At 41.4% G+C, this 12,645-nt stretch overlaps 2 protein-coding genes across 6 annotated transcripts in view; one reads left to right on the top strand and one right to left on the bottom strand.

Annotated features, from left to right (window-relative positions):
- Positions 1–2,087, bottom strand: part of uba3 (ubiquitin-like modifier activating enzyme 3) — a 31,975-nt gene extending 29,888 nt beyond the window's left edge. The window contains exons 1-3 of one of the 4 annotated variants that reach the window (XM_077714192.1): positions 2,041–2,087; positions 1,284–1,356; positions 1,143–1,181 (exon numbers count right to left, since the gene is read on the bottom strand). In XM_077714192.1, coding sequence (XP_077570318.1) covers positions 1,143–1,181; positions 1,284–1,303 — 59 coding nt within the window. In that variant the 5' untranslated portion in view covers positions 1,304–1,356; positions 2,041–2,087. Of the gene's footprint in view, positions 1–1,142; positions 1,182–1,256; positions 1,359–1,777; positions 1,863–1,980; positions 2,015–2,040 lie in introns of those variants that run through there. The other 3 variants (XM_077714189.1, XM_077714191.1, XM_077714193.1) reach the window with 3 other exon arrangements.
- On the top strand, positions 1,333–11,810 carry LOC144194893 (PRA1 family protein 3-like). 2 transcript variants are annotated; one of them, XM_077714195.1, is made up of 3 exons: positions 1,333–1,880; positions 8,444–8,661; positions 11,575–11,810. In XM_077714195.1, the coding sequence occupies exons 1-3, from the start codon at positions 1,765–1,767 to the stop codon at positions 11,748–11,750; spliced, it is 510 nt and encodes a 169-aa protein (XP_077570321.1). In that variant the 5' UTR covers positions 1,333–1,764; the 3' UTR covers positions 11,751–11,810. The 2 variants fall into 2 exon arrangements, with proteins under 2 accessions (XP_077570321.1, XP_077570320.1); XM_077714194.1 differs by having other exon boundaries at positions 1,360–1,934.
- The last annotated feature ends 835 nt before the right edge of the window (positions 11,811–12,645 follow it).

The following is a 12,645-nucleotide window of genomic DNA, read 5'->3' as shown; positions in this document are numbered from 1 at the left end:
GAATATGACATATTTTACCCATTCATTTTACTGTAGCGGTTTCATTTTGATATCACTACTGCAGGATTAAACTCTTGTTCTTAACTCAATTACAATGGACAAAAGGCCCTGCCTGAGATTCTTCTTCTGTGGTTGGAGTCACACTGATAAGAAAACAGATGGAGAGGGACTTCAGAGGGCAGATGAAACAAAGAGCCGGGCGGATGGTCGAGACTTCAAAGGACCAGCGGAGACAGAGGTCTGGATGGTGTGGATTCGAGGATGGAGGGTGTGAAGTCCGAAGAAGACCCCGTCGCAGCAGTCGTGGACTAGTCCGCATCTCATTGTCAATCAGCGAATGAATATGCATTTTTGTTATACTATAATTGGGCAAACGCGGTTTTGGACGATGTCTTTCTCATCCTCCCCTTGGGACAGCGATACTCAGCGGGCTTATTCTTTGGGAGGGAGACCCGGAGCTCTGTATGGATCAATTTGTATGGAATAAATCATCTGTGGATTAACTCGCTCAACCCTGGTTTGTCTCCTCCGATGCTGAACACGCTCCATTGTTAGACGGGATAAGACAGAGTTAAGGAATTGGAGTAAGGTGCTAAAACTATAGTCTAACAATACCCATCATTTTCTCGGAAATTTTAATCTTCATTTAATGCACATTGAGAACATCACTACCTGTGTGTAGTTAAACATCCATTGATTCATTTTCTGAACCGCTTATCCTTACAGTTTCAGTTGCAGTTTTGCAGGGGGTGCTGGGGCCTATACCATCTGACTTCAGGCACTAGGCGGAGGACAGCCTGAATTGGTTGACAACCAATCACAGGCCACGAGATGGACAAACATTCACGTTCACTCATCGTGGTTCAAAATTCACTATATCGAATACCACCACTTTTGTATTTGAGTTAAGTCTTAAAACGAGTTCAGCTTCACAGAAAAGTTTTTTTTTCAGCATAACGCTATGATTACTGTTGCATAGTTTCATAAATATATAACACGTAAGGATCAGAACCGGACTGAATGTGGTTAGCAGGTCTCCTAAAACAGGTATATTAAAACGGCGACTAAATATCTGCATTTTCACGACTCCGGGCCCCACTGCCCGCAGAGAAAGGGACCGTTCATTAGCATTCGTCACTAACTTGTCTGTGAGGTCCTCTATTCGCCGTCTTTTCTTCTCCCTGAAAGAAAAAAACGGGAATATATTTGAGTCATGTCGCCTTGGTTCAAACGGCGAGGCGTGGAAATCGCATTACAGGTCATTTTCATCCATTGAGACTTACGGCACTTCGGCATCCGCCATACTTTCACGGTCCCATGTCCTCGAGTGTGACGGGGCTTGGACGAGCGTCAAAGCTGCGCGGATCGACGCAGTTTCCGAAAACAGGAAAATTGCATTTTTGTTTTGTTTGTTATAGACTTAAAAGAAATTCATGTCTAATGTACTATGTTCATTGTCATCTCGTTGTAATACAACAAATCCATATAAAAGTGGGCGTGAATACGTTTTGTACTGGATGTTTAAAATCGCTTCAAAGACCATTGGAAATTTCGCCTTTAAGGACCCAGCAAAAGCCCCCGCTATTAAATTTCCATCAAGTTAACAGCAACTAGCCTTAATGTATCGCCAGAGGTTAGCATTAAGTTCGTTTGCTTCCTTGTAACAATAAGTCAATTGCAGACAATCTCACGCCATCGCTAACGCCGTTTCTATTACGCGTTTTGAACGTTTCACTACTTCACGTTGACGCCCTGACAGCCAAAATGGAGCTCGCACCTATGAGGCCGTGGGATGATTTCTACGCCGGAACGGAACGATTCGGCAAGCCGGACTTTGGGGATGTGGCAAAATGGAACAACCGAGTTATCAGCAATTTAATGTACTACCAGACTAACTACTTCACCGTAGTTGTAGTAGTCTTTCTCATTGTCGGGTTAGTACCAGCTAAAACACATTAGCATGTACTGTTTTTTGTTTACCTTTACCCACATCCGGCATGGTTTAGTGGTTAATTTTATCATAATACTAATAATCAGTACCTAGTAGCTGATTTTATGACACCATTCTTGCTCTGGCCAGAGAGACCAGACGTGTGCGTCGACAATACGTCGTGTTTGTCATGGATTTCATACCACCCACCACTATTTTTAATGACCAGATAGAGATGGAATTGGTTCGTATTAGTCATTTAAACAGTGGCAAATGTGTTATTTTCTAAATATTAGTGATGGTATATACACGCCCAATTTCAGCTGCCTTTAAAGTTATATGACTACTTTATTTGGAGAAAAAACATCCCATTTACCATTATTCCAGCGATTATATTATTATTTGACTGACAGGTCGGAGGAATGCATTGAAACTGACGTACAGAGGTCCCTCTACATACGATCTTAATTCGTTCCGGGACTGAGCTTGTATGTCGATCTTCTCGTAACTTGAACGAACGTTTCCCATTGAAATTAATTAAAACAAACGGCTTAGGGGGGGGGGGGGACTTTATCCACAGCAACGCATTCGAAATCGAACAAACAAATTTGAATGAACTTGGATTAATATATACCAATACACTCGTACATACGTTTAATGTAACTTTACACAAAACTGAATTCTAATTTTGTTTTAATTTTTTTACCTTCTCCTGGCCGGGTTAGCTGTTTGCCACACCTCCACCGTCACGTTCGCTATCGATGGGCTGTTTGCTGTTGTATTCCCTTCAAAATATTCCGAAAATGATGCACTCAAATGTCCTCTCAATAGGATAACGCACGACCACTTGCCAATGAGAAGTGGTCTCTAATGAGCGATCGCGGGAGCTAACAGGCTAAGGAAGGAAAAACAGGAAATGCAACAGCTCAGCCTAACCACGTATTGATTGTAGGTAATGAAGCTTTATTCTGCGAAAGGGTGCTGTTGGCTATCGGTTTTGTGTGTACAAGTATACTTAATGTCCCAGAAAGCCCTCCTTTTGCCCGTGCATGCGTGTTGTGCGTTTTCTGGTCCATTTGTGGGAGAATCTTGTGTGAATAAATTGTTCAGTGCTCGTAGATATCTGTTTTACACGAAAGAGATGCCACAAAAAAGAATGATAAACAGCCTCTCATGTCATGGCCACCTGGCTTTCTCGCATCTCGAAATGTTTCTCGTATCTAGAGCTAATCATTTGCCCGAAATTTTCCTCGTATCTCGAGCATCTCGTCGGTGGAGCTGCTTGTAAGTAGAGGCACCACTGTATATGGATTGCTTCTGAAAGATGATCAGTGATCTAACTAATTTCTCCTTCATCACAAATGAGTCGTTAGGTACTTACGAGGTAACATTCATATTGCAAATTCTAATAAACCTAATTTTACTACCCTGATGATGAAATGTTGATAGATAACTTTTGGAAAAAATGTCAAATATGGTTTCCACCAGTGCTTTTTAAACACACCACGCTAAAACATTCCTACAAAAGAATGTTTAAAAAGTACTATATATATACCTGCAGCGGTCTGTGAATTTTCTAGCGACGCCTTCAGCTGTCAGAATCAATCCAACCCTCAAAAACTATTTCATGGCTGTACAACCTCTACTGCAGCTACAGCTTGCGACACATAAAAACATCATCAACAATAACCCCATACAATGGAAATATTATTTAGGAATATAGCAATATTTTACTCACCAAAAATCATTTTTACCCGTGCACAATATCCGTCCTCCTTTCTTTCCTCCTTGTTTTCTATCGCCATCGAAGCTAATGCTGAAAGTCGAGCCTATCCTGTAGTATTTCTGGCAAAGGTTTTTTTTTTTTCAATTTAGTGCTGAAAATGTTCGTTCCCGGTTTTGACAGACATGCTTGCTTTGGAGTTGTCTGACCTTAATGATGTCCAGCTTTTTTTCTTGAAAAGTCTCTTGAAAATGGTATTGAGGCAAATTTCTGACCTTAGCAACAAATAATGGCTGAAATTTGATTAGTTAAATGTTTCAATATGAGCAACAAGAGGGAATAGAAATGCAAGGAAGTTATCAGACAATTTGAAATCCTTTAATAAGTATTCATGGACAAAATATAATTAACATCAGTCTGTGATTCAGATATTTCTCAGGCCAGCAGAAAAGGTCTTGAAGGCCCTGACGGCACACCATTGCTATATACATATAGTCAAACCATGGGTTATGTTTGAAAGCGACATCTTGTGGTTTATATTTGAACCAACCCGTCTTGCATTTCAATAATTGTGCAAATGTATTTAAGCAAGGTATCCATACCAGATCAGTTGAGGCGAGGGTTAACAACTACCACCAGCGGTATGTGCACATGGTCCTGCTGGAAATTGGGCTACCTTGGGCTGAAGACCTAGAAGAGGAGGAAAACAGATCCATCAACAGCGAAAGTTTTAACAGAGATTAAGAACATTGAATGTTGGAACTTTGGCAGGAAAATCTAGAGAGCTGGTGGACATGAAGATGAGGAGAATGGTTGTGTCCAGAAGATCAGGTGGAAATTCATGGGTAGAAGTTTGGAAGATGGACTTAAGTTGATTTATTATGCAACGAATGCATTATTATTATGAACATTGTTAGCGATCTGTTTTTCATATCTCCATCCACCAACACCCCCAATTCAAATAATTGGGATCGGTATCAAGCTTCGGGAATGCTTGCTGATGAGTTGATCATTTGTTTCAGGTGTGGTTGACGAAGGAGAAATGGAAAACAAATTTCTACCTCGGAACGGAACGATTCGGCAAGCCGGACTTTGCGGCTCTCGAAGACCTGAGTCGGCCACCCCCGCATTAGTGAATGGTGGAGACCTCAATGACCGACCCTACCCCTACACAATTTTATGGCTTCCCTTTAAAAATTATAAAACTATATAAATTTAGTATGAAATATGTATGCATAAGTATGCACAAACAGAACAAAGGAATTAGTTTATTAACATATTAAAATGAATAAGAAATGCAAAGACATTTTCAAATGGTGTATTTGGGAGTGATGGCAGAGTAAACATGTACACATGCACATAAACACACAACATAACATCTTAAAATTACGTTACACACACTCAGAAAAACACTAAAAACAACTGTGATGAACAACGGTTGAAGGCAGATGGATCAGGAACATAGCACAGGTGCTTTGTCATAATCCCGAGAAAAAAAAGGAAAAATTGTCTGGAAAGGGCGGGGCTAATACTCTGCGTGTGGCTGCTACCCCAACCAGGACGGCTTGCGCATCCGCCTTGACCGGCCCTTTTTCAATTCGGGCTGGTGCAGTACTCTCCTGTTGCACATGGTGGCCAGTAGGCCACTCGGTCGGCTCTTTAATGTCTGTCTGCAGCATGCTTACCATTATGTTGACAAAGCTACCTTGCAGCCAATGGGAGACCAGTGAGGTGTTGGGAGATGGGAAAGCAACACTACCACGACAAAAAAATACAGAATATAGGAAGGGTACAGTAATTCCTCGAATGTTGTGGAAAATGCGGACCAAGCATGGCCGCGATAATCGAAAACCCGCAAAGTAGGATCACACGAGTTATTACTACCTACCATTCTACGTTTTTTGCGCCCATACAAAATAGTACAATAACAAGAAATATATTTATTAAATATCACAGTTAGATGCATATGAAGACTAATGAATTAATATGTATATATAATCTATAATAAAAAAATGTACTGTATTCAGTGTATGTAGTTCCTCTATGCTTGATATAAATACAGTAATCCCTCGCTTATCGCGGTTAATGGGGACCGGGACCCCCCGCAATAAGTGCGTTTCCGCGAAGTAGGTGGGCGCCATCAAAAACGCTTATAGAAACGTATAACACGTGCACAAAACCACCACCAGGCTAATATACTGTTCATTTGGGTGTTTTATTCCACATTAGAATGCAGGTGTTATGTTGGTGCATACAAAAAAATCACTGCAAATAAAATAAATGTAAACTTTTATTCAGAAAACTCCAGAAATTCAAAAACATCTTAGCAGAAATTCAAAAACATCATAAGAGTCCGGATGGATCTTCTGCAGTTCTTTGGCAGCGCGTAAAAAACATTGTTATGGGGAGTTGGGAACGTGTTGTTTTTTTTTTGGTCGGTGAGGATGCGCCTGTAAACAGCCATGACCTCATCGATGCGATTGCTGAACTCGACTGCCCTCACCATGTTATCGTCCATTTCTTTGGCCTTTCTTTGGAGGTCTTTGGCAGTATTAAAGAGGTCCTGCAAATTATGTAAAGTAAGGCCACCTTCGTCAGCTTCGTCACCCTCGACGTCGGCAGCAGGCTCCTCTTCCTCCTCACTCGCCGACTTGGTCATCTCCTGTAGGTCCTCCTTTGTCAGTGGGTCTGAGTGACAGTCGATGAGATTTGTAATCTCATCAGCTGTCATGTCTGAGAAGCCTTCGGTCTGCACCAACCGAGCCAGCCTGACAGCATTATCAACGGCTGAGTGCTGAATTTCGTTGAAGCCCTTATAGTCCTCAGTGATTTTCTGTGGCCACAATTTCCTTCAGCTGGAGATGAGTGTCTGTTCTTTCATGCCCTTTAGGGCATTCTGAGTGTTGGTTAGACACGTGGCTATGTTGTAGTCCTTCCAGGACTTCATGCTTAAGGTCTCGTCGGGCTCTTCAATGGAGGAGATGAGACCCTCCATTGTCGCCTTGGTGTAGAGGGCTTTGAAGGCCCTGATAACCCCCTGATCCATGGGGTGGATGAGGGAAGTGGTGTTGGGGGGAAGGAACTCCACCTGCACCCCCTCATGGTGCAAATTAGCTGCATGTCCTCCTGCACAGTCCATGAGTAGAACCACTTTGAAGGGCAGTCCCTTTTCGGCCAGGTAAAGTTTTATCTGTGGAACGAAGGAGTTGAAGAACCAGTCAAGTGTAAGGGCTTTGGTGATCCATGTTTTTTTGTTGGACATCCAGTAGACTGGCAGCAAGGCCCTGTTCTTGTTTTTCAACACGCGAGGATTCAGTGACCTGTAGACCAGGCCAGGCCTCAGCATGAATCCTGCTGCATTGCCACACAAGAGCAGAGTCACTCGATCCTCGTCGGCTTTGAAACCTGTCTTCTGGAGTTCATCCTTGAAGAGAAAGGTTAGGGACGGCATCCTCTTCCAGTAGAGTCCAGTTTCATCCACTTGCTCCGGGACATAGCCATTTTCTTCTATCATTCCTGGAAACACATCCTCAACATAGCGCCTCTCTGCTGCTCTGAGATATTTTGACATTAGAAGCATTACGACAACCACCAAATCTTAAACGTCTGGCAAGAAATTTGTCATTCCTGTAATTAGAAAGCATCAGGTTCTCATCAAGATAGACTCGTTTCTTTTTTTTTCCAAATCGATAAATTTGATATTTTGCATTTACAAAGACAGGCATGTTAACTACCTCATGATATTGACCCTAATAACGTGCGTTTGATTCACACGGTATCTCGGAAATACCACGTGTGATAATTTTTCTTAAGATTTTCCCATTGAAGTAAATTTATACCCCCTATTAAAACTACGAATATCAAGGTGAATTGGGAATCAGGTGGGGAATTGTAAAATTCAACAATTTAGAGGGAATTTTAAGGGTGCGGCTTATTTTCAAGCAAATACAAGAGAACCCCACGTTGTAGATTCATCATTGCCGCAATGGTGTGCTACGCCCTTAGCATATCAAAGAACGTCAATATTTAAGAGGCATTTTTCACGGCGACTCAAAAAGTAGTCTTTCTCCACAGGTGATGTGTGCGATGCAAAATTCACTCCAATTAAATAGGAAATGGGAACACGTGCATCTCAATACTTAATATAATATTTGGCGAGTCATTTTTCTACGGTGAAATATTGCTTTTTCTTCAGTGCTGAGTGCCACTCAATTCAACGCTTGTTTTTCACTGTGACGTTTGACATTTTTATAAAAATAAAAACAATACTTAAGATAAATAAGTGAGATATACTAAAGCCAAGAATTTAGAAGTTGCTGAGTGGTGAAGGATCACTGCATTTAAGTTTCGGGGATCTTTAATTTCACTTGATGTTTTGGAAATTTGATTTTTTTTTTCAGTATTTTAGAACACAAGGTTTACCATCAAAGCTTTTCATTACCTGAAACTTTCATAACCATTGGGACCAGTGTAGTAGTAGTTTTGTTAAAACTGTTTCAAACCTGTACCTTTTTGCAAGCCTGCATTCAAGTGATCTAATAGATAGCATGTGATAACACAACAGTCATAATTTCACATTTCTATCAACTTAATATTTTTCTTTTTTTGCTCCTATTTTTTTTCCCCAAACATGGTGGGCCACGTGTCGACTTCTCTAACACCAGGCTTTGGAAATTTTCTGATTGTTTTTGATAATAAGATTCCATATTACTAGGCTGGCCACTGTTGCTGCTATTCTTCTCAACAAACACTGACCCTTGTGCCTAAGACACCATTTCTTCATTTTGCAGATTCCTGAACCCAATTGGAATGTTTTTGGGAGGAACGGTCGTGACTTTGGTATTCATGGGTTCCGTTTGGGCCGGGGAGAATCAAGTCGCCATGAAAAATTTCAAGAGGAAGAACCCAACTCTGTTTGTCATTGGCGTCATAATCACTAGTTACTTATTGCTTTCACTGTTTGGCGGCGTCATGGTCTTCATCTTTGGCATCACCTTCCCTCTACTGTGTAAGTCTTTATGTTGACATTTTCACTCTTGCGTTAACTTAATTTTTTTTGGGTGTAGTATTTGCTGCGCAAATAATGCATATTTTCTTCTCTAGTTCCTTTTCCTCAAATGTTCTAATTTAGCCACTTTAAAGGGGCTTACCATATTTTTCGTTCTTTCATGTTACGTAACCGCTTATCCTCCCAAAGGCTGTGGGTGGTGGAGCCAATCCCAGCCAACCTACGGCACCACACGGGTGGGGGTCATTGTACCCCTGCCTCAATATACCAATTTTGGGCACTAAAATCAGACATAAAGTTATGCCAGGATCAAATCAACAGAATGAAGCCCACTTCCGAACCCCGCTGCGCGTTGTCTTAAATTCCAAACCCACGGAATCCTGGAAATGGCCATAATTTAATGCACATGCATTACTTCCCATGTGTCACTTTTTAATTACCAAAAAAATATCTGATGATGTCAAGCAGGGCTGTCAAAGTCATCTTTGTCCTCGACCACATTGTAGTCTTTCTTTCTGCCAACTAGGGCTGGCACAATTGATTATTAAATGACAATTATTTTGGCGGTAGATTCATTTCTTGGGAGATTTAAAAAATGGTTTAAATCCTCTTAATACTTTTTAGAGGAAATGTGAACCGAATCTGAACCGATTTATCCTCATTAGAGTCGTGGGGGGTGCTGGTTCCCATCCCATCTGACTAGGGGCCAGATGCGGGGGACACCCTGAATTGGTGGCCAGCCGATCGCATGACACAAAGAGACGGACAACCCATGCACACCCATACCTAGGGGCAATTAAGAGTGTCCACCAGTCTACCATCCATGTTTTGGAATGTGGGAGGAAACCCGAGTACCCACGCAGGCCTGGGAAGAACATGCAAACTCCACAAAGGTAGACATGACCAGGATTTGAAACCAGGACCCCAAAGCTGCGAGGCTGACTCGCTAACCACTTGCACCATCAGGCCGCCTTATTACAAAGATGTTTTTTTTATTTAGTATAAAAAGAGAACAGTGGTATTAGCTATTTTATTTAGTGTTTTTTCTTTGAAAATTTTAAACTTTTTTTAAATTTGTAATTAAAAACAAAATTTAAAAAAAGTACAGTGGTATCTGTACTTATGAAATAACAATTTTCCCACTGTGGTTTTGTGACTTAAATTTTTCATTAGTAGTCAATTTTACATTGAAATGCCCAATACTACAACCTAAACCCTTTAAAATTATAAAAGTATGTACAGTAATCTCTTGATTATCACGGTTAATGTAGACCAGACATGGCCGAGGTACACAAAAAAAAACATTAATTAGGTTCACCCCTATTTAAAAAATACAATTAAGTATGTTTTTCTTTACTTAGTGCTGAGTTTCAGTAGGAAGGGGAGGACAGGGGAGTGGCTTCCGCTTGCAATTTTCAGCATGGATTTTAACAGTTTTATGAATTTACAAAAACACATTTAATTTTGAAAAAAAATCCCCAGAAAAAAACACAATGTAGTGAAGCTGTGAGAACCGAGGGATTACTGTACTCCAATTTTATATATAAATGAGAGACAAAAAAAAGAAGACAATTATTCATTTAGGCATGGAATTGAATAAGACAATTTCTATTGGGGGCGGCCTGGTGAATGAGTGGTTAGCATGTCGGCCTCACAGTGGGGGTCCACCAATTCAGGGTGTCCCCCGCCTCTGACCCAAAGGTAGCTGGGGGAGCACCACCCAGCGACTCTAGTGAGAGTAAAGCGGTTCAGAAAATGAAAATAAATTTAAAAATCCCCTGTTGTGGAAGGGCCAGGAGCACTGATAGCACAGCTCTTGAATACATATGTAAGAGAATCCGCTTCTTTCACTCGTACAGGGAATAACTTCTTGGGGCCTGTTAGAACTCCGTGACGAACAAGCGTCCAAAGCACACTCGGCGACTCCGCCCACCGCATGAAGTACCTCGAACGAAAAGGTGCCCTGTATAAGCACTAGTCGGTCGGTTGCACCCAAACCCCGATCAGTGGACATGTTGTCCCGCTGCGAGGTGTCACACTTTGACATTTTTTGGCAGAAAAATTTTGGGTACTCTACCACATCACCCGACTCTCGTGCCATTCTCCCCTGTTGCACCTTGTGGGCACTACTCGGCTCGGCTATTGCGTCCGCCTAGAGCAGGGCTGGGCAAACTTTTCAGCCCGGGGGCCACATTGACTTTAAAAAGTTGACAGATGGTCCGGGTCAGCACAAGATGTGATACATACAAAAAAATGCATCCGTTAACAGTACATATGACACATAAACAGAAAAAAAGGACTAAAGCATTAACATACGCCTCACTCATTATTAAAGTAAAAAGTATAAAGTAAAAATGAATGTATCAAAAAATATTAAAATGTAATTTAAAAAAGATAGAGGGGCTATAAAACACAAAAAAAAACAAATAAGAGTGGACAGAGTTATTGCCACTGGCTTCCGCGTGACGGCGCCATCTTGGGAAAAAAAAAATATTTGGACAATGTCGGCGAGCCGGATTAAATAGCCTCGTGGGCCTTATGTGGCCCGCGGGCCGTAGTTTGCGATCTTCGGGCGGGCTTCCATCATCAACATGGAGATGTAGGAAGTTTATGTTTTGGGAAATGTTAGGATTTTTGAGATTTCATGTTTTGTAACATGAATTTCTTTCATACCCAGAAAAAAAAACTGTCCAATTGAGCTGTTTAATAACCTGAATAACCCTAACCCAATACAAACAACATTCTAGTTGCTTTCAACAGACATTTCAGTTATTAAACTTGAGACAATACTTTTGCGGACCACATGAAACAACAAGGTCGGCCTGCATATTTGACACCAGTGGTCTAGGAAATGAAATTACCTTTGTTTTTTTTAGGTTAAAAATAATATTATTTCCCATTATTGCTTTATAGTAATCCTGATCCATGCCTCACTGAGACTGCGCAACATCAAAAATAAAATGGAGAACCAGATGGAAGGTGTTGGGATGAAGAAGACTCCTATGGGTGTCATCATGAACCTCCTTGATCAGCAGGAGGAGAAAGTGAACAAAATTCAGGACTTCATCGAAAGCAAACTGAAGCAGTAAGGTTGTAGCGACTGAAACTGCTTAATCATCACGCATGCCACAAATAAAACCACATCTGTATTTTTGGCCTTCCAGTATACCCTTTTGTTGCTTTAATATAGTTGAATGAACATGGCGTGCAAATGTTTGCTCTAGCCTTTATAGGGCACTATTGGCTACAATTTATGACATTGATCTCCAATCCATTTTGACTGGTTGGGAAGTCAGCGATCGTTCACAGCCTTTCTTCCCAGTTTAAATGAATTGATGTCTATCATTGGCAATGCCTAAAATCAGATGAATTTAAATACATAAAAGTGCAAAAATTCATGGTGTGTGTATGTGTGTGTGTGTTCGGCGCATCATATTTTTAGCCGCAGTGTCAATAACGAAGGAGCCCTAGACGCTATTTCCGGTGTGCAGTGACTGCTGGGATATGTAGTTCTTTTGTCAATACAGATGCTCCCCTACTTAGAAATGAGTTAGGTTCCCGAGCGCTTGTTCATAAGTTGAAATTTTTTAAATTGAAGTTTATTCAGTGCTATATTTTGTATCATAATTTATGTTTAAGGCCTATATAAGTATATTGAAGGTTTATATAAGAGGGTTTGTGTGTGGGGGGGGGGGTTTTGGGGTGTGTGTGTGGGGGGGGTGTTGGGGTGTGAGTGGGGGGAGGTGTTGGGTTGTGTGTGGGGGGAGGTGTTGGGGTGTGTGGGGGGGGCGGTGTTGGGGTGTGTGTGGGGGGAGGTGTTGGGGTGTGTGAGGGGGGAGGTGTTGGGGTGTGTGTGGGGGGAGGTGTTGGGGTGTGTGTGGGGTGGGGGTTGGGTGGTCTTGTTTGTGTATGTGTAAATATGTTTAATTAGACTAATTAAAAAGTCAATTTTGACAAAAACCTGATACTTTATGAATGACAGAA

This window comes from Stigmatopora nigra, chromosome 1 (genome assembly GCF_051989575.1).
Source record: "Stigmatopora nigra isolate UIUO_SnigA chromosome 1, RoL_Snig_1.1, whole genome shotgun sequence".
Lineage (NCBI taxonomy): Eukaryota > Metazoa > Chordata > Actinopteri > Syngnathiformes > Syngnathidae > Stigmatopora > Stigmatopora nigra.
This window is presented reverse-complemented; position numbering and strand designations above follow the sequence as displayed.